Source organism: Spea bombifrons, chromosome 3 (assembly GCF_027358695.1).
Source record: "Spea bombifrons isolate aSpeBom1 chromosome 3, aSpeBom1.2.pri, whole genome shotgun sequence".
In the NCBI taxonomy this organism is placed as follows: Eukaryota; Metazoa; Chordata; class Amphibia; order Anura; family Pelobatidae; genus Spea; species Spea bombifrons.
Window position 1 is genome coordinate 53,079,204 of NC_071089.1, and position 26,400 is coordinate 53,105,603.

Consider the following 26,400-nt stretch of genomic DNA (forward strand, 5'->3'; position numbering starts at 1 on the left):
TAAAGTAACACACTTACAGCTCTTTTGGTTGAATAGGATCGAGTGTTCTGGGACGACAGCCAGACAGTCCCCACAACCCCTATTTATTCCTACACTTGGCACACACAGCGTCTACTTGCTATTTCCTCCAGTACAAGTGTTCAATGTATAAAGGGAAAGTGGGAGGGAAACCCAGGAGAAACGGCGTGCAGTAACCATGGAGACGACTCGACTCCCACCCACCTCTGCCGGCAACCCCTCAGTGACATCCGATTGGCCGATCAAGCTAAGGACAACCTTTGCCCCCTGACCTGGTGATGCTGGCTGTTTCCTGCTCGCTGGCCTTGTTGCAGTCAGCGAGTAAGTGTCGAGGAAAAAAAAAAAAAGGGGAGTGGGAGGGATCTTCGCTGCAGGCAAGAAGATAGACACGGGACGGAGGAGGAGGAGGAAGAAGAAGCGTGAGCCAGTGGGGAGCATTCGGCGAGGAGGATAGAACGTTCAGCTGGTTAGAACGTTGTGAACATTCCATCCGCTGCCTTTTATCCTCCGGTTCGGTCTGAAACGGCAGCGATCGCTCAACAATGAGAAGGAAATCTAGGATCCTGCTATGCTTCGCCTTTCTTTGGCTGCTTGGGATCGCCTATTACATGTACTCGGGCACCACTGTCAGTCGGAAGGTAATAAACCATTAACCTTAATAACAGAAGATCGGGAGCATACTTTGATTTTTTTAACACCCCCCCCCCCCCCCGAGCAACAAATGGCTGTTTAAAGAGCTGGTACTTGTAAAGGATTAAATGGTGAAAAGTACATTAGATCCCCTCCTGGGTTTTGGAGATGATGTGTTTTGTATACCCTAATGCTTTGGGATAAATATATATTTATTATATATATAGTTTTACTGTGATCGGAATGAAGAACAGTTTAGTGCATTTTGAGTTATCTGGTTAAAAAAAGGGGGAAATGGCAAAACTAATTCCTTTTACTACAAATAACCAACTGGCTCCAGCCACGTCTGTTTTACTAGCGAGCTGGGCAATTCTCTCGCTCCTGCCTTTTAGTTGACTGGTTAAGACATGAACAGCATTCACAAATCAATCGCAGTCTTCCCATTAAACATTACATTACAGGCAAGGAGTTTGCTATGTTGTGCTGTTTTTTTTATGCAGAAATGCATTTTATGACCTTGGGCCATGCAGCTATTCTATTGTCTTGTTAAATAGATTGCAAGCTTTTAAGATCACTTTATGGTCTAGGTAACCAATGAGCAGCAATGTGGCCATCCACAGGGGTTACATTAAAGGTACACATTTATATATTTATATATATATATATATATATATATTAGAACTATACTATAACTCCATAATATTCCAAAACAAAATAAATCATTTTGTTACTGTTCAGATTTGAAACATTTCAAGTTGTCCTGTGTCATCCCTAGTTGTCAATTAAACACCCAAACGACTTGGGATTCCCCAATGATATCCGTTATCGTTGAAGTACACAGGGTTTGGATGAATACTAATTGTTATTAAATGAATGTGAGATGCAATGATTTTTTATTATTATTAAAGCAGGAGGTGATGGTCCGATTGATATTATTAATAAATGGGGGTTGGGTGACTAACACAGCATGACAAAAGCTGCCATATATACGTTCTACAATAATCGTTCTGCTAAGAGGTAGCTTCATGATCTGCTCCTATAGGACTAATTTCATTGACACATAGATAACTTAAAGGCTAGAATGGTCATTGTACCGTTTATGAATGATGCATGCATTCTGCTGTATCCTATTTTTTAAGAATTAGCACTTAGTGGTTTATTTCAGGTAGAAGTGGTATTTAAGTCTGTTTGCTTGAGGAGCGCATGTTTGCTAATAATAGGGAGAGACTCCTAGTTTGACCGACCTTTTGTATCTCAATGAGAATAATGTTGTGTGAACTTCCAAAGTAAAGTGTAACAACAGTGGTTTACAACAGTCTGTTGCGTTAATTACAGATCAAAAGAAAACATCTTTTTACATGTCTATGTATTTCCACAAATGTCCAAATATGTACTCAATGTATCCTGTTCTAGAGTCGAATGTCCTGTTCTTGTGATGTCCTGGTCTTGTCATCGATGCTGTAAGCTGTTGAGGACCGCATACTTATTTATTTAGAAAGTGTTTCACCATAAAGAATACATTGGGATTTCTCTCATTTTCAAGTATGTCCCCGGAACCAAGTCCAGACACGGTTTTACATTCAGGGTATACAGGTACATTCTGGTTTTAGAAGTTGGGAGATGCTCACGTTCAGGGATTTTAGGCTATTGGATGAGTTGATGGTATTTAGGAGGCTATTTCACATGTGAGGAGCTCTAAAAGAGCTTTTTCTGAAGCGATGGGCTGGAGCTGGATCTGAGATTGTAGGACGTGCGGGGAGTAAGAGTGAGCGTGCAGCTTAGGTAGTGGGGGAGCCTTCCAGTGACGTGGTTATGGACTAAGCAAGCTAGTAGAGCGTGTGCCTTGAGGCAAGCATCAGCCAGTTTCGCTCTTTTAACAGTATTGTAGAAATCATATGTTCAGATCACTCGTAGAGTTAGGGTCGTGAACAGTGCATACGTTCTCATTATGTAATGCCGGGTAAGCTGACACTACATCCGTTTGGGGTGAGGCAGTTTTTTCTATTAAGGTGGCTTTTCTAGTTTTCCTTTAGTAACACCCTAAGCGTTTGTGTTATTTGAAGCACCAGTGAAGTCATTTATTTTATCTTGAAAAGTATTAGATAAACACATTGAGCGCAAGGCGTTGTTGTCCACCTGGCAGCCCACAGGGTGGTTTGCATTCTCCGGGGTTTTGTGTCGCCCCCAGCACAGCTGAAAAAATGGTTCTTTTGCTTTACACAACTAACGAAATGGTTTTTGGCCTTCCAAAGAAAAAATAGGGCTGCCTCAATCCTCTGATAGGCTGGGGGAGGGCATTGCAGTCTTTCCTTCGGGCTTCGGTCCTTCAAAAATTCCCATAAGACCCATAAGGGCCTACTCCTTAACATCCTTCCTCCCATATTCCTTTAGCTCACCTTTCCTAGGCCCTCTCCTGCAATACTTATACCAGTGTGGCTGGTACATTCCTAACAATGGCACTTTTACCTTTAGATTGTAAGCTCATTTTACCAGGACCCACCTCACCTGTGGTTTCTGTACCTGTTTTCTGTGTCATCTTGTTAAATTGTTATGTCCTTTTGCTTTGTACAGTGTTGCGTAATCTGATGGGGCTATATAATACAATACATAATGATAATACTTATAAATATTTATATATAATAATATTAAAGCCTGCTATCCTTTTCCATGCCATGTGGTTGTTGAGGATATGTTTCTGTCGTCAGTGCTGCCTAGTTTGTAAAATTAAACTTATTTATGTGGTTGTCAAGCGAAGAACGTTGTCAGTTTACCACTTCATTTGTGGATTAATTTGAGTGTCCCAAAAATCTGATTCCGGGTAGTTCACTGACCATACATTTTTGATACGGCTCGTTTATTGTTTGATTTCTGCCACAAAGGCATTGTGAACACATTTTTGTGGACGTGTTTATTTTAACGTGTTGTCTGAACTGTTTGCTGCCCTTCCCGGCCTGTATTTTTGTAGTTTCCTCATATTACTACCATGTATACTACCTCCCCTTAGTCTTATATTGTAGTACGCCAAACTTCTTAGCTTTTGTTTTAGTCAAAATCTGTAAATCTGGATATCGTTTTCCTAGCTGTTTTTCAGGGGTATTTTTTGAAACCGAATAACACAATTATGTCTTGTAGTTTTGTTTTGTGCATACACCAAACAATGATGTAATTCATGCATTCCTGTGGAGAGAATCCAATACGTTTTCTAAAAGCCACTGACTGCTTTATTAAATCACGTTTCCCTCACTGGTGTTACCAAAACTTATCGGTAACAAATGCTTTACATTGGTTATTTTTCCCCGATTTTTTTTATTTTTTACATTTTTTGTATAACCAAGTCAAACACTGAATATATCTACTTTTTCATGCTGTTAATGTACATTATTGTCCATCTTGAGCCATTAAGCCTTTTCTTACGGTTTCAGTTTACATCGTAATCTGCTTCTTACTTTGATTTGGTGCACTTTTATGCACACGATAGCTAAGTGTCCCCTTTAAGTAATCATTTCCTCCCCCTTGCAAACGCATAGAGAGATTCTGCGCAATCCTGTACAATATGCATTCCCCTCTACCCCTCCCCAGCTCCTGGGCTTGCACAATAGTCCCAGGCTGTTTCACGAGACCACCACGCGTATGCGCAGATAGTGATCCCATTGATTTCAGTCTTGATTGGGTTCTCCGGGTAGCGGCATAACCACAGAGTGGTTCCCAACTGAGTACTCGGGCCTTACTATCAGGGCAGGACGTAGCACATGATTACCACATTCTGTTCCGATATGGAGATTCGTAAAACGTTGGCTCTTGGTGTGCTTTGAGGACTTGGTTTCTGTACCTGTATGACTAACAGCTAATGTGCTGCTGGGGCAAGGTGGTGTGAGTACACATCCCCATGAGACCAACTGCTGACACAGCATTCTTCTCTCACTGCTCCTGTAGTGGGGATCGCTTGTTTTGCCTGCAGGGCCACTGAGTGTTTTTCAGTAACTGGATCACTGTCGGCAAGCAACCTGATTGCAACAAGCTGCCTTCTGAAAATTTTGGGGACTTTGCAAAAACTTACCTTGACGTATTAAGTTTTCTGGCAGTTTAATGTATAGCTAGTCTTCCATGTCTCCACTCCAAATATATACATACCTGATTATTGGCCTGCTAAAACAACTTCTGTTTGATATTTTTGACCCGGGTGTATATTATGTTCATAGTCTATTTGCCGTTTGTGGGAAAAAAGCTTTTAAATTGTGCCTATACCAGATTGAGATACATATGTATTACAGAAGTGGAGTGGCAATCTGGAGGTTGCAATATGCCATAAATACATATGTATGACAGTCATGGTATATAAAGATTTGTGATAGATATGCCAATTTTTTTTACAGAATTTAAAACCTTAAACTTCTCATTAAAAATGTACTGATAATCACCAACAAATATACTGCATATTTTAAAAAGGAAAACAATATATAATAAAATATATATCATACATAAAAACATACAAATGGTAAACATGTGCTTCTCATAAAAAAAATCATAAAATCATGGTGTCCCACACCGTGTGAAGTATATGGGAAGGGAAGGTGTCAAAATGCATCAGAGTACAACCTTTCAATGGATTTAGGAGTGTCCAAAAATCGTAAGTATAGGATAATGTTGAGCCTTGAATGCAGTATATGTGATCTTTCTGTAGGGATCCCGGGTAGATATCTTGAAGGCTTCCCAGTAAACCATTCTGCTCAACAAATTTCCCCATAGGAGGTAAAGAGCCCATTCTATCTGTGCATAAATACAGGGATATAAATAGAATAACGTTAATATTTTAGAGCTTCTTGATCCAAGGAGAAATTCGATTGCCTCTTGGAGTCAAGAAGGAATTTTCCCCCCTGATAGCAGAATTTGAAGTAGCTTAATTAGGGGTTTTTTTTGCCGCCTTTTGGATCAAGAATAGGAAGGTTAGGTAGAAGGGTTGAACTTGATGGACTTAGGTCTTTTTTCAACCTTATGAACTATGTAACTATGTAAATAACCGTACACCATTAACTTGTACCATTCCCGCTGGAGAGCTATTAAACTCATATACCACCTAAAATAAAATAAAGAAATAAAATTTGGATGTAACGTTAGTAAACTGGCTTTCCTTACCTCTGCATGATCTATATGCGTTGCCGTTTTCATGAGAGCACATATAGGACCTGTTGGTGTTATGAAGCCGTATTTCTCCACCACTTTTTGTCAGGCTAGCGCTAGTACTCTTATCCCACAGAATACCCCTACTTTTCTTTTGGGATTAAATGCACTTTTTTTTCTGCCGAACACAACTAACTTTTAAATTGAACAGGTATTGGAGTACACCCAGGAACTCTGTCAATAATCTCATGGGGTATTAGCAACAAGTAAAGAAACGGTAGTTTGAGCTGTCTCCTGTTGTATGACCATTTTTGAGGAAAAGGATACAGCTAATCTGGATCTGAACAGTGCTTTCACTGTCATGATATTGCTCGCTTTTCTAGCAATTGCATTATTAGATTGAAAAATGTTCGACTGTTCATGCCAAGTTTTGTTCCATATATGGACTTTTTTCCAAGCCTGTTATTTTTAATTGTTGTACAATTGTTACTTAGTAATCCTGAAAATAACTATTCGATGATTCGTTTAATATAAGACAATCCTTCGGCAAACTTGTAAATTTTTTTTTTTTGTCACTGCCGAAGCTTTATTTTAACTCCTAAACCCGTGAAAATTATTTTCGAACGAACGAGCGTGGCCCATCACTGATACCAGGAGCTCACAGGCAGGGCCCTCAACTCCTGTTGGATGATCTGTATGTGTAAATGTTTCCACCCCATATTTAAATTTGTATAACGCTGTAGAAAATGTAAATGCATTATAAACAATAATAATATTAAAACGCCAGGTAAAATAAAGCGGAGTAGCTGTTTATTTCTGTTTGGAATGTACTCCATAACTAGTGAAATATTCACATAAATTATGTATACTAGACTTTTTTGACCTTTCTGGGTTCTAGTAACGCAGGTAGTTTGGGAGACAGATGATGTTCATTTTCAAGCAGCCCCGATGTCGGTTCTCTTACATTTTGCCTTGATACTGGTAGCTAAATACAATTTATTCGACGTATATGGTACACACAGCTAAGGGCTGGGGTTACCAATTCTTCACGTTACACTGGCTCCCCTGGGCACCGTTTCTAGGTTCTGATCTATGTTGATGGTTGTTACAGGGTGAAGGGGGATGTATTTGTGGGATCTTTGCTTCTTATTGATGCGATACAAGAGATTGGGGAAATTTGTTTTTATTGTTTGTGTTTGATATTGCATTTTAACCTTTTAATGACTGATGTGGGAGTGTTCTTCTTTTGGTTTGTCTTTATGGATACTGTTCACTGGTACTTCTACTTATGTTTTAATTGTAACTCCAGAAGTTCCAGTTTTTTGTTATGTTAAGTGAATGACTTGTATGTGTCAAAAGCAAGTAAAATGAGATTACATTTTTAATACATACCGTATTTATCGGCGTATAACACGCACTGGTGTATAACACGCACCCCCATTTTAACAAGGAAATTTGAGTAAGAAAAAATAAATTTAAACTTGGAAGCTATGGACTTAATGTTGGAATAATGTTTATAACATTTATTATAATGTAATAAAAGAAATAAAGAATAAAGAAAAAGCACAAAAAAAACTTCATCAGAATCACTGCTATCTGGGAAACCACACACAGTGAGACACACACACACACACACACCCAGACACACACTTAGACACACACATACAAACACACTCAGAGACACACACTCAGAGACACTCAGACACACACACACTCAGACACACACACATTAAACTTATATATTACTCCCTACCGTTTGGGAGATCTGGTATGGGTCCTCTTTATCTTCCAGCATTTTACTTTTTGTAAAATATAGTAAAGTGTTGCGCCTATTACAATTGTGACAATATAAATATATAAATAATATAATATCAAATAAACGAAAAACAATACTTATATTAGTTTTCCAGTTTCCATTCGTTGTGTCAAAGTATGTTGCAATATGTAAAAATAAAGAGAAAAGAAAAAATCATAGTGCTTTCCGTAAATATATAAAAATCAAGTGAATCTTTCATATGATCTTTCACTCACATGAAGATGAGCAATGAGTTTGCTCTGACTTATCAGGTTCTCTAGTGAAGGAGCTTCGACTCCGTTCCCGCCGAACAAGTTGTTCCGGGACGCCCTCTCCGAATTATCGCTTCGAGTGTTATACCGTCCACACGGCAACAAGTGCGGGTCGGGTCGATACGAGAGATAGAGCAGGCAGGGAGGTGAAGTATAGATATATATTTAATATTAAAAAAAGTGCAGAATGCTCACATTTAAAATAACAGTCTGTAGCGCGTCTGAAATTCTCCGTTCCTTTCCAAAGCAAACAGTTTTCAGGTTTAGCGCAATGACGTAATCCATTGCGCTAAACCTAAAAACTGTTTGCTTTGGAAAGGAACGGAGAATTTCAGACGCGCTACAGACTGTTATTTTAAATGTGAGCATGCTGCACCTTTTTTAATATTAAATATATATCTATACTTCACCTCCCTGCCTGCTCTATCTCTCGTATCGACCCGACCCGCACTTGTTGCCGTGTGGACGGTATAACACTCGAAGCGATAATTCGGAGAGGGCGTCCCGGAACAACTTGTTCGGCGGGAACGGAGTCGAAGCTCCTTCACTAGAGAACCTGATAAGTCAGAGCAAACTCATTGCTTGCATGTGAGTGAAAGATCATATGAAAGATTCACTTGATTTTTATATATTTACGGAAAGCACTATGATTTTTTCTTTTCTCTTTATTTTTACATATTGCAACATACTTTGACACAACGAATGGAAACTGGAAAACTAATATAAGTATTGTTTTTCGTTTATTTGATATTATATTATTTATATATTTATATTGTCACAATTGTAATAGGCGCAACACTTTACTATATTTTGTTTATTGTAGGCAATTTGGGGTTATCCTATTAGTGTTTGCAGCATTTTTTCACTTATACATTTATCACACATTTGTTGTATAAATTACTAGCGCCTGATCACTATTATTATTTTTTATTAATATTTTACTTTTTGTGCTGATGCTGATGCCGGGGCCGGAGTGACGTCATCACCCGGCTCCCGGCATCAGAGAGGGCGCGCAAGAGAGCTGTGCAGGGGAAGATTGTGCAGCTCTAGGATTTATCGGCGTATAACACGCAGGTAGGGTTTCAACTTCATATTTTAGTTTAAAAAAGTGCGTGTTATACGCCGATAAATACGGTAATTTTAAAAAAATGTATAGTAGTGTGTGTGTGTGTGTGTGTGTGTGTGTGTGTGTGTGTGTATTTTATATATATTATATAATTTTTCCACTTTTTTGCCTGTGTGCCCGGACACCTGAAGTTTTAGCAACACATCCATGTATGTTACATGAGGGCATATCATTTGCACAAGACAATGATTTACTTGGGTGTTTGTCTGTGCTTAGCCTTTGGCAACCACAATATCCAAACATGCACATATGTACATGAATGGAAGATCTGAAGTGCGTTTTTTAAGTGAATGAGAGTGACGTATGCTTTGGAGCACTGATTGATTGTAATCAATCGTTCAGGACTGCAGAGGTACTGCGATTCGTGTGGGTGCTTGTAAACATTTTTGATGACTTATATCTTTAATGAAATCCCTGCGTTGAAGTTTTTCAGCGTGTGTCATTGACCCTGACTCACTCGCTATAAACTGAATGGAACAGGAATTTAGATAATGCATATCCTTGTTATGACCTTGTTTTAACTACTATAACTATAAAACCTCGGTACCTGAATCTGTTACACCTATCCCTTCCTAACGTTCTTCATTGTGATAAAATGCGAAGCTGAGCTATTTAAAAAATATAGATATCAATCTTTAAAGAAATGCCCAAATTGCTCAGTAAAACATAAGTGAGCATCAAGGTGATTTCTGCAACATCTCCTGATGTTACATATTTTTTATACGTTAAAGGGGGCCCTGGTGAGCATGTGCAGAAAGCACTCCCATTACGTTACTTAAAGTACCTCTATATGCATTATTTGTTGGGGAAGCTCTATGGGGCACTAAACTTTCTCTTTAACACTTTTTGTAGTATTTATACACAGTCTTTGGGCACGTTATTGTGTTTTACTGTCCAACTGACAACCAGCAGACTGTGTGGCTCTGCTGTGCCTGTGAAGTCCAAGGCTTATATCTTATTATATCGGTGTATTAAAGGCTTCTGTTTCTTCCACCCTGCTGAATTAAACATGTTTTAGTACTATATATAGCATTGTACTTCGAATATTGCTGAATGGCCAAGCCCTGCCCTGAAATGTATTCTTTACGCATGTCAAATATTGCTTCATTCACCAAAACAGCTTAATCATAGCCTTTAGTTGTAAGCATTAAAGGAGGACACTGAAAGGACGGAAGAGCCTTATTCTTAAAGGGATAGTTTACTTCCCCAATCACTGTAGCCCGAGATGAATGCACATTAACCTACTTAGTGCTTAGAAACAGGGCTTGAACAGATCGCTGGAGCCAGGTGAGCCATGGCGCCTAGATTTTAACATCAGCTGCTCACTTTTTGTGCTATTTGCTATTGATCTGTATGGCTGTATCTCTTTCTGGCTCCAACCTCTTCTAGTCTCTGCGATGTGCAACCTGGTATGATTGCTAGCAGCTGCCAATAACTTTCTGTAGGTGAACAAGGCGTCATTAGACGCTCCGGAAATCTCTCATGAGTACCTGCGCATGTGCATTACTGAGCAGAGGATGCGTTCAACGGAATGCAACTCCTGTAATACACAACAAGTTGGGTGGTGGAGAACCAGGGTTCTAGCAAATCCGTCTATACATATGCATGCTAATAAAAGACAAAAAAATATATAAAAAAAATAATAATAGAACCAAGATTTTGGTTTATTTTCTCTTTACGGTCTCTTGTGTCTTCTGCCTGCCAGCAATGATGTTTTTAGGGTTTCCTTTTTGTTAAGAAAGGAGGCATGCATAGGAATGAAAAGTTAGACTATGGATCTGTAACTACGTTGTGAAGTGGTTTGTCGAGGAATCTATATTAAAGTTTATAGACCAATATTTATTTCTAGTGAGTCGCCAGACATTAAAAAAAGTTGCTTGGTCTGTTCTTTCTTTGTTTATAGAGGACTGCGGGTGGAAAGTACGACCCTATTTATTGACTAATAGGTGATCACTGGCTGGAAAAACTAATATAAATTTTTATTTTATTTAATATATATATATATATATATATATATATATATATATATATATATATATATATATATATATATAATTTAGAAGACTGTATGGAATGATAGATGTAAGAAGAAAAAAAATGCTTGTGGATTTAACTTTTTTCTATCTCTGTTGGATATTGTTTTTGTTTGCTTAACTTACTAGCTTATTTTTGATCTTCAAATCTTTGTTAGCTTTCTTAGGAAACAAAAAAACTGTCTTACTGCAGGAGTTTGGTTCTAAAAAGTTTGTGAGCTCTCGAGGGTCTCTCTTGCGGTTTTAGGTTACCGGATGATGCACTCATAGCAACAAAAGTCTCTCGTTTCTTCTTCTTCTTACCCCGCTCATTATGTTCCAAAATTCCTTCGGACTGGAAGCTACAGGCTAAGGTATCATGGCTGTTCCAGCCAATCCTGGCTGAAATTTTTACATGGCTTTCTTTGTAAATGCATCCACAAAAATACAGATAGCCATCTGTTTGAGGTTAGGATTTCCCCAATAAACGGTGTCTGTGGCTGGTAATACTGTCTATTATTTACAGATGGATTACTCGCCGTAGCTTACACATGAAACGAATATGCATACTCCAACCAATTTACCAAGCGTGTCACATAAGCTAGCTATTGCATATATTGGTAGTGGCTCTGCTGGCACCATTAAATGTTGGTACTAATCATGTTATATGCTATGAAGACCCATCACGAATGAGCTTTTTCTACAGGAAGACCCTGGCTGATTCTATATAATGTTTGTTTAAATCAGTGCAATTTCTCCAAAGTCTCTTCACCCATTGAATGATGCATTACACAGGGCCAGCTCGGGCCTTCTTGCAGAAGAAAACCCATTGGTGTTGGCCCTTCATAATGAATGGTGAAATGAGTTTAAAAACAGAACTCTTCTGCCAACTCTCTCTTTAGTATATAGACCCCACTGGCAAAAACCACCTATATGTCAATTGTGAGATATTTTGAGTAAAAAATAATCACTGATCAAGTAACTCTCTGGCTTCCTTGTTTGAACCCCCTCAAATCGATAAGAATATCTTGGACTGGCCTAACCATGGCTCATTCTTTTGTCTGGTTATTAAACTGATCCTGTCCCTTCCCCCGACAAGTATCTGAAATCGTGTGGCCATTTTTTAAGGAAATGTAGAATATTTAAAGACCTGAAAACATGTCATCATGCCTTTTTTGATTCTGAAAATAGATTTGTATTGACCATTTGGTTGTTTTAGTTCGCTTTTTCAGTTTTGTTGATGGAGCACACGAAGCAGGTAATGTTTAATTGACTTGCGCAGGGTTTGGCCTATCCCAGCAGCCAGGAAACAATGTGTTGGAGAGTAAAGTATGACGATTTGCTACATTCGTTGGTTTCAAAAACTCAAATGCTGTTTTCTGGTTGTTTGGGTTAAACTAGAACTCTCACTGCTTAGGCACGTTAAAAAAAAGAGAAATGCAGTTATTGCAGGGTGGCAATATAAAGAAGACTATAAAAAGAATAGAAGCCTTCTCTTGCCCACCTCGGTGGAAGCCTTAGGTTGGTTACTTGAATATCAGAGACATTTTTGGGTTGGTGTGTATTTATAGAAGAGGGTGGTAGATAAGTGGAACAGCATCCCAACAGAAGTGGTAGAGGTTAATACAGTAAGGGAATTTAAACCTGCACAGGCTGGCCAAATTGCTATCTTGAATCAGAGAACAAAGACTGATTAAGACCTGAGCCTTCATATAAAAAACTGGGCAGATTAGACGGGCCGAGTGCTTGTCTGCCATGAAATTCTATGTTTCTAGTTTAAGAATGAATATTTAATTTTAATGTGCAATGTAACAGACACATAATCTGTGAATGGTGTTTGAAGTATTGGAAACACCAGCGCAGAGACCTTGGTTATCAGGTTTTTAGTCTGTCTGGGTGTAGCCCTTGCTTGTTCTGCGTGTTTGCGTGCTGCCCTCATATATTTTAGGTTCACACATTCATGTAAACTTCCTTCCCAATGGAATGCTTTTTAATGTGCAGGCAGAAAATGTATCGTGAATGTTACCAATGTGCTTGTACCATTGGTCTCAAATGAGCTTACAATCTAATATACAATACAAATTGGTGGGGCTGTATGCAGCGTGCTGCGCAGGTATTTGCTGTAAAAGCTACTTTTTCGGTAGTCACTTTGTGTCATTTAAAGAATTCTCAGATCAAAAGAGACACTGGTACTCTGTTGCCATTTACTTTTGGGTTTATACTTTTAGCCATGTCTCCTGACCCAGGCCATATGACCATGCAAGACATTACGCTGTGTCAGCAGAAGCTCTGCTTGTCTATGATTATATTTTCTGAACCAGAAGTCTGGAAGGACGCTCGCTTTATTTAAATTCATAGATCAAGATTTATCTCAAGATTGTAAGCTTGCGAGCAGGGCTCTCTCCATGTAATGTATCGCTTTGTCTTAGTCTGTCAATTCTCGTCTTGTCATACCCCTTGAATTTATGTATTGTATTAAGCGCTGCGTAAACTGTTGGCGCTATATACATAAAAGATAATAATAATTTAAATTCATAGATCAAGATTTAGCATACACTGCTGATCTTAGATAAGACGTAGCTACCATCTAGTGCAACATTAGCTTAGTGTTTGCCTTCTCTAGCAATGTCCAGCTATGTCCAACGAGTGGAGATCTAAAAGAAAAGATAGACTGCTATATATTTGGGGATATCCTGTAGCACTGGTTTAAAAATGGCTGCCTTTTGAATTGCTTTAAGACCCCGGTTTCATAAATGATCGTTTTGCTCGGCAAGCAGACCTAGATTTACATGCGCTTGAATGCAGGACTTGTCAAGTGTTAAAATTATATTGTTTTTGCTATATATATATATATATATATATATATATATATATATATATATATATATATATATATATATATAATATATATATTGAAAAATCTATTTTTTCTCCATTTACATTTTAAGTGATTTTCCAAGTGAATATATTGACCACAGGTACAAACTGTCAATGTGTTGCTGATACCGATAATTGGGGAATAATTATATTATGTAAGATTTTTATTATACGAGACATAAACTCTGCAGCCAGTTGGACCTTTGCACAGAATAGAGCTAAGGTTAAAGGTGGATGAAATCTATTTTATGATTATTGTTTGGCACTGGCGTGGTGTAAGTGTGCTGAGATGTATGCCGTTCAGCTATTGGTCTTTACATGCTCTGGTTACGTTTAGCACAGCTGTCCTACAATACATTGTGACGGCAAACATCCGGGCTGGCAGTTTGTACGGGTCACTTGCATTGTTCGCAGTTAGGCTTAACTGTGGCCATAAGCAACCTGTGTCTGTCTTCATTGTTCTTTTCTTTTTTTTTTATTACTATTTGCTTTCTGTTGCTTTTTTTTTTGCCATGACATATAGACATCCGCAAAGCTGTTTAGTTTTGGGGAGGTGAAAATGTTCCGTACTTCTGAAAATTATATCTCAATCATTACTGGTTTAATTATCTCGCTGCCCTTGACATGAAAAAAAGGAACAGATTAACACAATGAACATGTAACACAATGGCATTAGATCACAATGCCATCCCATGGGCACCCATGATGAATATACAACAATTAAACATACACTATACAATGAGACATTTAAAGACGCATACACATGAAGACAACCACTTCAAGTTGTAGTCCCAATAATTATTCTAAATTGTGGTCCAGCATCCGTTACACTTTTACTCTTTGCTGTTGAAATCTCACTTCTCAAATACTAAAGAAAGGTAGAACACTACACTAAACCAAAAAGAGTCCGATATTTTTCATTTTTTTGTTATTATTATAGTAATAATTATATAGAATGCTCAACAACTAAGAATTTTAATAATTCTGCACAAAAAAAAAATATTTGAATCGGGATATTTTCTCATGCAGATGTAGAATTTATGTCTCACTGTAGTTTTAATCTCAATTTACTGCTTTGTTTCCCCAAAACATTTGCTTAAAAAAATGTTCTTTTTGAAAATAGCTATTTTTTTATTATGTGTAGGTTCTGTGTTACCGTCACCTTAAATAAGTTAGATTTGCGTATCTGAACTGTGGGAATTGGTTCATTCTTCCCGATACTGTGTAATGATTAGATCACATTATGTCACCGAGTGTAATTGGCTGCATTGTTTCCCGTCAAATCTCTCCTGTTTTGGCAAGTAATAAATTTGGCTCTCAGTGGTGATTTAATGAAAGCGCTCCCTTCGAAGACTTATGTAGCTGCTGTTTTATGGAAAACCCGAGCTACATTAAAATCCGCAAAAACTAAATTTAGTTTAACAATGCGGTATTTGACCACATTTGCTAGCGATTTGGTGGAATTCCACTTTTTTTTTTTTTTTTTTTTTTAATCTTCACATTTGTGGGAATTCTTTTTAAATGACCTTTGGGTAGGAAAACACATTCCTGCGTTTCTGTGTAATGATGACATTGTGTCAGCTGTCAGTCTGTAAAAGTAATTTAGCTGCATAGTACACACATGCCGCAGTATATCAAACGCACATCATGCAACACTGCAGCCAGTAGATAACAAGGCAAACGTGCTACTGGTGGTATTAGTTAATTAGTAGATCGTCAAAGGGACAGCTTACAAACTAAGTAGCTGGAGGACGGGAAGAAAGACGAATGTGTCGCGGGTAGGTGACCATATCCCTTACAAAAAATTACTGCGGTTTTTCTGAAGTAATACTGCAGTTTTTTGGACATGAAAAAACTGCACATTTACTGCACTTTTAGTGCAGTATTACTGCACATTTACTGCATTTGTACTTCACTGTACTGCAGATTTACTGCATTTTTTTTATATATTGCAAACCTACAGTTGTACTTCAAAGTACTGCAGCTTTATTGCATTTGTACTTCCGTACAAAAATAACTGCAGTAAATGTGCAGTAATACTCCACTAAAAGTGCAGTATTGCAGTTTTTTCTGCAGAAAAACTGCAGTAATTCTTTCGTAAGGGATCGGCCATGTTTTCCCGGATACTCGTCATTTTTTACATGTTGCTGGCCAGATAAAATGCTGCCCTGCTGCATGGTGGATATATATATATATATATATATATATATATATATTGGGCTGCTCAGCAATATGTCTAAATTATGTGTCCTGGAAAACATGGCCGATGTGGTCACCCCATTTTAGTTTTTTTTTTTTTTTTTTTTGTCTCTCCCAGCTTGTAGAAACGGCAAAATGAAGGATACTTTTGTTAGACCTCATGCATTGAGAATGCTGCATGCTTTGGCAAAACTCCCAATTTGAAGGTTCATCTTACATTCAAGTGATCCCGGGAGGGGGTTAATTTCCCACGTGACAATGCAGCCGAGTCCACGTAATCCAATGTGCAACACACTGATATTAATACGTTTCTTGCGTTTGGGCAAATATGAATTGCTTCTGTATTAAAATACAATTTACAAATCTCTAGTTTCCTATTTAAAATGCATGTTTAATAATGCATTGGTTTTATTCCCAAAACATTGAGCAGAACTGCAAACCGATTCATTCTGGCTAATAGCTTTCTTATAATGCAAAACGATCTCAAAGCTGTTCTGTGTAGCAGACCTTTAAAACAGACTCGGTGAAAAATGATGTCATAATTAAGAAAATGTATATTATGTGAAACGCCTATATGAAGCACGTTCCGTGTCGGTCGTTTTTGTTTACCCTTGGAGTGCTGGGATACCCTGTAGGTCAGAATAACTTTTGTAACAACCTTATAAACAACATACACTTTAAAGAAATTTACATAATAAAAAAAAAATCCGGAAATGTGAAGCTATTTATTATTATTCTTGCTAAGGATCGTTATGTTCCCCAACACTTGGGTACTCATTATTTATTAAGAAATAAAATAATAAAACCCATTTTTTTTGTTTAAATGTATTTTTAAAATAGTTTTTTTTTTAATTGCCATGGAAACAAGTGGCTACATGAAGCATCTAGGTCTGTACCCAATCCCGGCCTTCCTGCACACGCATACAGGCAAGACTTTTTATTTCAGATGCTGCTGTCACCGAGGGTCAAATCTGCCCCCTCAGTAATATTTGTAGGGCTGCAACCAACGATTATTTTCATAATCGATTAGTTGGCCGATTATTTTTTCGATTAATCGGATAAAAAAAAAGAATGTACGTTTTTCATTTATTTAAAATAATTTAATAAACAAATGATGTTAAATACAAACAGCAGAATAAAAAAAAACTTTGATAAAATGCATTTCTTGTCTTTATTTCCCAACCAGCCCCCCCAATTTATGCACGTTTGAGCCCAGGCTTGCCACGCTGCCTCCCCCATATGCCACGCTGCCTCCCCCATACGCCACTCCACTCTACCCCCACATATGCCACTGTGCCTGATACGCCTTATACCCCCTGATACACCACTCCATCCTCCCCAGACATGCCACACTGCCTCCCAGACATGCCATGCTGCCCTCCCCACATATGCCTTATATACCGTAAATGCCTTATACCCCCAGATTTGTCACTCCATCCTCCCCAGATATGCCTTATACCCCCCCAGATATCTCATAGTCCCCTCATAGAGTCACAGACCTGTTCACAGCACACTGACACCATACTTTTATAAATAAGTACTGGGTTAATCTTCACTGCCCCCAGGATTTAGATTCCCCTTAGTTTGCCCCCCTTTATCTCTAACTGCACCTTAAGTTAACTTTATTAAATTAATTAAATTAACCCTCAGTCCTCATCATTAAATTAACCCTAAACACCCCATAACCAGAACTACCCCTAAATTAACCCTAAAGACCCCATCAACCACAACAGCCCCTAAATTAACACTAAACACCCCATTAACTACAACTGCCTCAAATTAACCCCAAACACCCCATTAACCACAGCTGCTTCTATATTAACCCTAAACACCCCATTAACCATAGCTGCCCCTAAATGAACCCTAAACACCCTATTAACCATAACTGCCCGTAAATTAACCCTAAACACCCCATTAACCATAACTGCCCCTAAATTAACCCTAAACACTCCATTAACCATAACTGCCCCTAAATTAACCCCCACCTCCCCTAACTTTCAGCAGCCCAAATATTAATTTTATACTTACAGTTAGATGCGTGTCACAGCCATGTGGTTCTGGCCTTCTGGGAGAAGGAAGGGGTGGGGCCAGTTGTCACAGTGATTACAGGGAGGGACTGGTAAGTAGGAGCTGCTGCTGTGAGTCACTCAAACGGATTATAAAATGAGGGGTATTTTCAGAGCGTTTGCTCTTAAAAAACCCTCATTTTATAATCGATAAAAATCGATTCAACTAATCGATAATGAAATTCGTTGGCAACGATTTTCATTATGGATTATTATCGATTTTATTGATTAGTTGTTGCAGCCCTAAATATTTGCCCTCCTGTCATTGCTCCCTTGTCATTCGGGTAACGTGAGGCTTACTTGTGAAATGGAACTCTCACATGTACATTTAAATGACTCAAAACTAGGAAGCTATAGGAAAGGGCTGCCATTTTGGTGAGCAATCAATTGTTAGGCCTTGGAGGAGTCAATCAGTAGCAGAAAAGCGCTCCTATTAAAGTCAATGGGAGTCCTGAAGTGCATGCGCTGGTGCCAAAGACATCTCCTGCATGTGAAATAGCTGGGGACAACGCAAATATTTAAAGGGCCAACCAGCTATCGTATGCATTACAGTGGCTATGATGGGTGAAGTTTCCCCATAAACCCTTAGCCCTCTTTGTTAATCAAGAGTTTGAATGGCATAGAATAACTTATTCGCTTTACGTGTGTCAATTCTCTAGGTTAATAATGACAATTGCTAGATGTGTTCTTTAGAAAACTAGCAAAAACCAAGGTTTATGTTTCATGCTAACTACATACTGTGGCTGGTCGCATGGGGATTTTTAATCACAGCAGATATCTAATGGTCTTGCTAACTTCATACTATGATATGGTAACATAGTTCAGTACTCCATATAGAATATATAGAGTGATCACTTTGTGGTTGGTGTTAACCTAAATGGTTATGAAATTATGCTATTGTGTATAATTTTGCATCTATTGGTCTTCATTCAAAGAAACAGTAGGGGTCCTTGTGAATCCTTAGATGTTCCCATAAAGTTGCTCAAATGTACTTGGTTTTTGTTTTGTGTAGAGTGGACAAGCTGTCAGAGAATGCAGTCCTGAAGTACACACCATATGACCAAAAGTATGAGGGCACCCAACCATCACACCTATGTGTTTGTTGGACATACCTTCCAAAAACATAAGCATTGACAGTTGGGTCCTCCTTTTGCAGCTAAAACAGCCTCAGTTCTTCATGGCACTCCCGATGTACAGTGTTTGTGCTGATGTTGCTTCCAAAGGCAATATGGATTTTGTATTCATTCATTTCAGCAATGCTGTGTTCTACTGCTTTGTGGCTGAGCTGTTGTTGGTTCTAAACACTTCCACTTTGCAATGATAGCAGTGGACCAGGGCAGATTTAGCAGGGCGCACATTTCACAAACTGACTTGTGGCATCCTATGACATTAGACCCATCCTAAGACCCATTCTTCTGACAATGGCTGCCTATGTACCTGAACTTAATAATAAGAGGGGTATCCACCTACTTTTGGCCATATAGTATATATACATGTATCGGCCTGATATTCAATACCCTTTATGGGGAGATCTTCCCCCTTGGGTATACAGATGAGGGGACTACTTCATAAGACCTAGTAACACACGCCACTGCTATACACTCAGACAAACTTCTCTGCTGCAAAAAACTGACTACTCAACCATGGAGACAACTCAAATAAATCAGTTTAACTTTAATCATTTGGTTTTCGGGTCTATCATCTTTTGTAAATGTCCTAATTTTGCCCCATTGTGACCCTGTACCAGGGTGTGTGGGGAAACACATAATCTTGTGGAATCCCAAACCACACAAATTCACCGGATTTAGAATCAAACACAACAAGGGATAAACTAAACAAGCTTGGCATACCACTTGTAATACATTTATTCCACGTGTATCTATTTATGCTAGTTTGAATTTATTTGAAAAGAAAAAAAAACCCAATGTCGTTTTACCTGTTGTTTCTCTTACAGAATCTTCATTAACAGTCAGGGGTTAATGATCAAAATTGGCCTGATCTTTAAATCCCTTAGAACGTCTCTATTTCGCGTTAAGAGCACACTGCTATTTTGTGGTGTGAAACATTTGTTGTATGTGTACAAAAAGCATTTTTTTTCATTTATACAGACCATATTTTACATTAACCTCTCATACCTCCACTTTTAATCCCAGATTACATCCTTCTCTTTTATACATTTTAGGTTTTTTTTGTATTGTTTTTGTTCTCCCAGGGCTGTATTATTGTGAATTTGGTTTGTGAACCTACAATTTTACTGTTTAATCCTCTTAAAGCAGACTTCATATCCTATGTACTGTTAACATGATTGATCAAATATCTTTCATGGTCACTTCTATAAGAACACATGGTCCTAGTTTGGAGATAAAACTCATTTCATGTAACGTATTCATATGTGGAAAAAAAACAAAACCTGCACGCAACTTTTAGATCGTTTCCAGGTACACTACCTTTTCCTGGAATCTATCTTGATAAAGGGGGTGAGAACTACTAGCACGTCATTTTTCTCCCTCCTGATGTTTTGTATTCTTACCGAGTGTTTTGCACTTTATAACCTCAAGGAAGTCTATTTTTTGAAGTCTTCTATTACCCTATAGACATATATATACAAAGGGTATGTGGGACAAAACTCGTAGTGGATGACCTATTGACTATCTGTGAAAGACATCCTTACAAACCTTTGTTCTACAACCTTTTAATTTATTGGTTCCAACATAAATGTGGATAGACATGTTATCCTACCGTGCAGAATAAAACCTATGTCGTTTCAATATGTTTTACCACAAGCTTTTTTTCTCTCTCCTTTTAAATGGATAAGCTTTGGTTTACTAACCCCACCACCAAGGAGATAAGCAGAACACAAATCCAACAAATGGGCAGCAAAATTGATATCTGGCTGCATCTTGACAAAGTAATTCGATTTCTCTGTCTAGATTGGATAATCATTTTACTGTAACGGGTTTTGTCATTTTGATGTTTATTCTGCCCACCTCCAAAAAAAAAAAAAAAAAGACTTTCTTACTAGCCACAATTGGCAGTGCAGTTAATCCATGTAGTTTGGTATTTTGTGACTTTTTTGTTATTGGGTAATGATTTTGGTGTGTGTGTGTATGTATGTGTATGTGTATGTGTGTGTATATATATATATCTATCTATCTATATATATCTATATATATATCTATATATCTATATATATAATCACCCAGATACATTACGTATCCATGTGAACCCCTGAGCATGGATTATGTATTGAATTTAGAATACTACTTGCCTGTATGATAAGTAGCTGATTAGGGGAGTTTTACCTGATAAAAGAACCCTTTACAGAGGTGTTGTATTGTACACCTTAAAGCTTGTGTAATTTCCAATTTCGATTCTAATTCAAAATAACATTACTCGGTTCCATCACTTCCCACAATACAATTATCATCACATTCCAAATTCACAAAGTGGGTCTAAACTCCACCAACTGATCAGTTCCCTGTCGCACCACAAATTGACATGTAGAATACCAGACACTGAATAAAATATAACATAGTTACAGTATCTCACAAAAGTGAGTACACTCCTCACATTTGTGTAAATATTTTATTATATCTTTTCATGTGACGACACTGAAGAAATGACTCTGCTACAATGTAGTGAGTGTACAGCCTGTATAACAGTGTAAATTTGGTTTTCCCATCAAAATAACTCAACACACAGCCATTAATGTCTAAACCTTGGCAACAAGAGTACAAAAATCTTTTTACATATATTCTTTCTTTTGAGATTAACAAAATATACATTCATGAATATTCTAGAAATAATTAGCGACGCGGCTGGCGTATGTTCCCAATGACGGTGAATGATAGTTTTAAGGGCAAAATAAACTGTTTTTTTTTGTCACAGTTGCATAGATTTTGGGATAGGGTATTAAGGAGATCCAAAAGTGGAGAAGCAGACATTTCTCCTCCAAATAGTTTTTTCCAGAAACATTGCCATCCAGAGTTTGTTAATGCAGGGGCCGGACCACCATACATGTAGCATGGCACCCACGTTGCCGCATTGTCTCCGGCATAGATTACTAGTGTTTGGCTATATCTCGGCCGGTTTGGTAGGAACGAGGTGCCATCTCATGAGGACTTCAACGAGTGGCGTCCCAGGAATCTCTAAGTGATTTTAGCCGTTGTTCCTCAGAGATGGTAATGCCAACAAACCCCAACTAATCATATCAGATAATTTATCTGTGTTTGATGTAAAAGAACTGTTGGCTCTTTAGTACAGTGCAGATCTGTTTCAGAATAGAGGTTAGAGGACCCCTGTCACCAACAGACCCCCGATCTAATACGAATATTAGTAAAGTGTTCGCGCCCATTCAGCCGGAATCTAGCGATAAGAAGCGGACATGGAACAAAAGAATCTTTATCTAATGAATCGATAATATCAACATCTACGTTTTATTGATTTAAGAATACACAGTCTCCAAGGAAAACTTGTGTCTGATGCGCCTGCAGGGGTCCAGCTGCCTCTCATGCGTCCTGAGAATGAACGGTATCCGAGTTCACAAGTGAAATCAAGCGAGAACGTCAAATTAAAGTCAATTTACAAACAAAAAAAAAAAGGTTTGATTGATTTTCGGGGCATTCGATTTCTGCGGCCCGACCACCTCCCGTCAGGACACTGGCAGCGCTCTTCTTTCTCCGCTTAGGCTGATGTTGGCTCCGCGGATCTCTTTTTTTTAAGAATGACGTAGCATAGCATGATGCAGGAAGAAATGACGTGCAGGATCGCGGTCACTGCGGCCATTCCATATGTCGCGTATAGCACAACCTCATCGGAAATCTTCCCCGATTTTACTTCCGGATCTCCTATATAAAAACATAAAGAAATTAAACTTAAATGAAAAGCCTCTATTGTGTTAAATGACATAATTCAGAGAAGGAGAAAAGAACCGTTAAAAGAATCCAATATAACGCAAATAGTATATAATAAGCCGGTTACCTTTAGCGCTGGAGCCATCATTCGGTTCTTGCCCCTTGATGAAGGTGCAAACACCAAAAAAGAGAAAACACAGCAATAGAATATGTCTAGACAATAGCACACGGGTCTATACTGAGTGTCTAACTCACCGTGACGGCAACTTGTTTACTGCTGTGCTACTGTGACATCGCTATCAGCATGCTGCAAGCTATCCTTGTAGCTGGTAGTTTATGATGTCATGCAGCTGCAGATGTTAAAGTGATATTACCAGCAGTAATAGTTCTAGTTTCATCACTTATTAAACTTTAAATGTCTCTGGGCTTTGACTCCGTCTTCTGTTGGACCAACACAGCTTTATCCTTTTCCCAAAGCAGTCCGTAACATTGTAGCGGCTCCCTGACTAATATCACAGTAACATAGAATTTGATGGCCCGTTTGGCCCGTTATTCCTGGTGTAAAGACTCTGACCTCAATCGGTCCTTGGACTTGTCTTAGAGTCATATGCCTATCCCATGCGTGTTTTAAACCCTTTGCCACCACTGATGGGTGGCTGTTCCACTTATCTAATCTCAGCAGGGATATAAGTAAGTGGAAGTTTTAAATGAAAAGTATCTCTACAACAAAACGCATATCTGCAAATGAAGTCAAGTTAGTCTTTGTAAAATCTACAACGGTGACATCTTTGGGCATTTAAATTGTAAGCTTGTTTGAGCAGCCCCTGTAACAGATTAACTTGTTTTCTGTGATGATGTGAACACATTCTGAGCTCCTAGTAAAGCGGGGCATCAGGGAAGGAGGGACTGTGCCTCTTAAATAGGGACACTTTAGAGGTATGGTGAACAGATTTTCCATTAGACAGGCTAGACATAAGCCTAGGGTAACACGTTTTAGGGACCATGGAAGGCAAAAGAGCTGCTAATCCTGACCTTATTCTATTGCCTAAAATCCATCTAATAAAGTCATTTTGTTATGTGCGGTATACATTTATCTAAATATACTGCTTTATATACAGTAAGACAGTAAATTTCACAGAGCGCATGCATCATTTAGTGAGGTTGTGCTTTTCCACATTTTTTTTCCATTAATTGACCTCTCTGGCCTTTTGGGAGAATTATTAACCGTTCTAATAACTTCATTAATCCCTCAGAAGGTTTAATAATATATACACAATACTAAATATTTTAATGTTTTCTGTGTCTAGGGCAACAGCCTTTCAGTATCTGTTTTTGTGTCACGTGACAATAACGTATTCCTAACAAAATTTTACACGATAAAATGATTATTACTGGAAAAAGGTTGTGAACTCCGCGAAAGAATGATGTTTCTAATCCTGCATTTAGTTACAAAAGTGTTCAACTCGGCAGAGTAGGTCAAACACGGGACGGCATCGATTTAAGTGATGTGTTTGCTACACAATAACTTGAGATCGGGACAAAAATGGAGGCATGATGTAAAAGTGAATCACTGTAAGTTTATGCCGTAATGTCCCTTTGATAGATTTTAGTAAACCTTGATATATATGTAACTTTACACATTTTTTTTTCTTGGGTTAACATGGAAATATCCGTTTTTTTTGCTATTGTCTTTTGTAAAGTACTGCGAGCAGTAGAGCAAAGCTGGAATAATCATTAGATCCTGTTTGGAAGTATATAAAACTGGTGTTTAGTATTAAATGAATCAATGGGGCGTAACATGCTCAAGTGACACAATTCTACTTACAGAGAACAGAAGCATTCATGATGGTGTTTGCAGTACACAAAGAACAAGCTTCGTTTGCTGCTTTCTCACTGCTTCCCTGACAAGTACTGAATAGCTTTTTCCCCTTGTCAAAGTAATTAGCCAAAATAAAAGATTGTGGTATATTTTGGTTGAGAGAGTTTGTGCTCATCTTGAGTAAAAAAAAAAAAAAAAAAAAAAATATAAGAAGCCATAAAGACTCCATTATTTCCAATACCTTCCTAATGGTTGCTTAGTATGAGACATAAAGGCTAATGCTTGAAACCACAACAAAATAGTCATTTGTGAGTTCACTTCTCTGAATTATTCTACCTTTTTTTGTCCTTTTCTCTACAATATATATATGATATAATATAATATAATATAAAGACTTAACTTCCTCTAAATGGGTAGTACCCAGGCAAAAAAAGACATTTAGAATAACTATTGTAGTCTATGTAGAAGCAAATTCACCTAATTGCTACCTAGAGTAGTATATTTTGCGTTGCATGGGAAATTTGGCAACATCGGGCTAGACTAAATAATGGATCCTTCATAGTTAACAAAGAAACATTGTAAAATACTGCTCAAATAGCTTTTAACATCCATGCCGATTTATACAGACATTATCACGGTTGCTAATGCTAATTTTTTTTTTTGGTAATTTTATTTATCTCAAATAAAATGCCAATAGTTGTTCCAAGAAGATTTTCATTCTTTAACCCAGTTTAAAGCTTTGTTGGGTAAGGAGAGATCGCGTTGCCTTTTTAAACACTGTTGTGACTATGACCCGAGGCTGTATTACAAGTGTAGATGAATAAATGATAACTCTACCATTCCTGCCCTGAAGTCAATAGGTGTCATGCTGCTCTGCACTACTGCACACAAGATGTTGGAAACATACCAACTTTTACAAAAACCGTCATACTTTTGTGGTTTGATTTTGGTCGGGATAAAAACATATTCCAGAAATCATGGCACAGACATACAAAGCACAATTGTGTTTATTTATTTAGCCAAATAGGAGTGAAAGCTCCTGTAATTTAAATGTAAGCCCTCCTGGGAGCGTTTTGACTCATAGGTTCCAAATGATCTGTGAAAATACAAAAATTAAATTAATAAAAAGTCAAAAGTAAAATGCAAAAGGTAGCCCTAGAAATGCATAACCAAGGAGATAACCCAGAAAATATGAACAGAAAAACAAAAGTACAAAAACATTTCAACTTGAATTAAAACGTAACTTTGTATTCCTTAAATAGTTAAAACTACCTACAAGAGGAAGTTAACAATTGATCACCACAAATTAATGTATTCTTATACCAGATCCATTTAAGCGTATAACAAAGATCAAGTGCTGCACTGAAACCAGATTATAATATCACTGGTAATTTTAGTAATGTACTAACTACCATATTACCACCATATCCACACCATCTATTGATTTACAATGAAAAATAGAAAATTGTAATTTTTACACTCTCTAGCGGACAATATATGGTGGTAACCCATTAGAACATCACGGTCATAAAAAATCTCCAAGTGAACTAAGAAGCCCCCATGCGTGCCCTCCGTCGTGATGAGATAGGGTCACTACCGGGGTTACTCAAAGCCT

At 38.0% G+C, this 26,400-nt stretch overlaps 1 protein-coding gene across 1 annotated transcript in view; it reads left to right on the forward strand.

The window, feature by feature from the left end:
• The first annotated feature begins 304 nt into the window (after window positions 1–304).
• The window catches only part of GALNT2 (polypeptide N-acetylgalactosaminyltransferase 2), a 102,782-nt gene continuing 76,686 nt past the window's right edge, over window positions 305–26,400 (forward strand). The window contains exon 1 of the mRNA XM_053458570.1: window positions 305–656. Within this exon, the coding sequence (XP_053314545.1) occupies window positions 561–656 (96 nt within the window). The 5' untranslated portion in view covers window positions 305–560. The remainder of the gene's footprint in view (window positions 657–26,400) is intronic.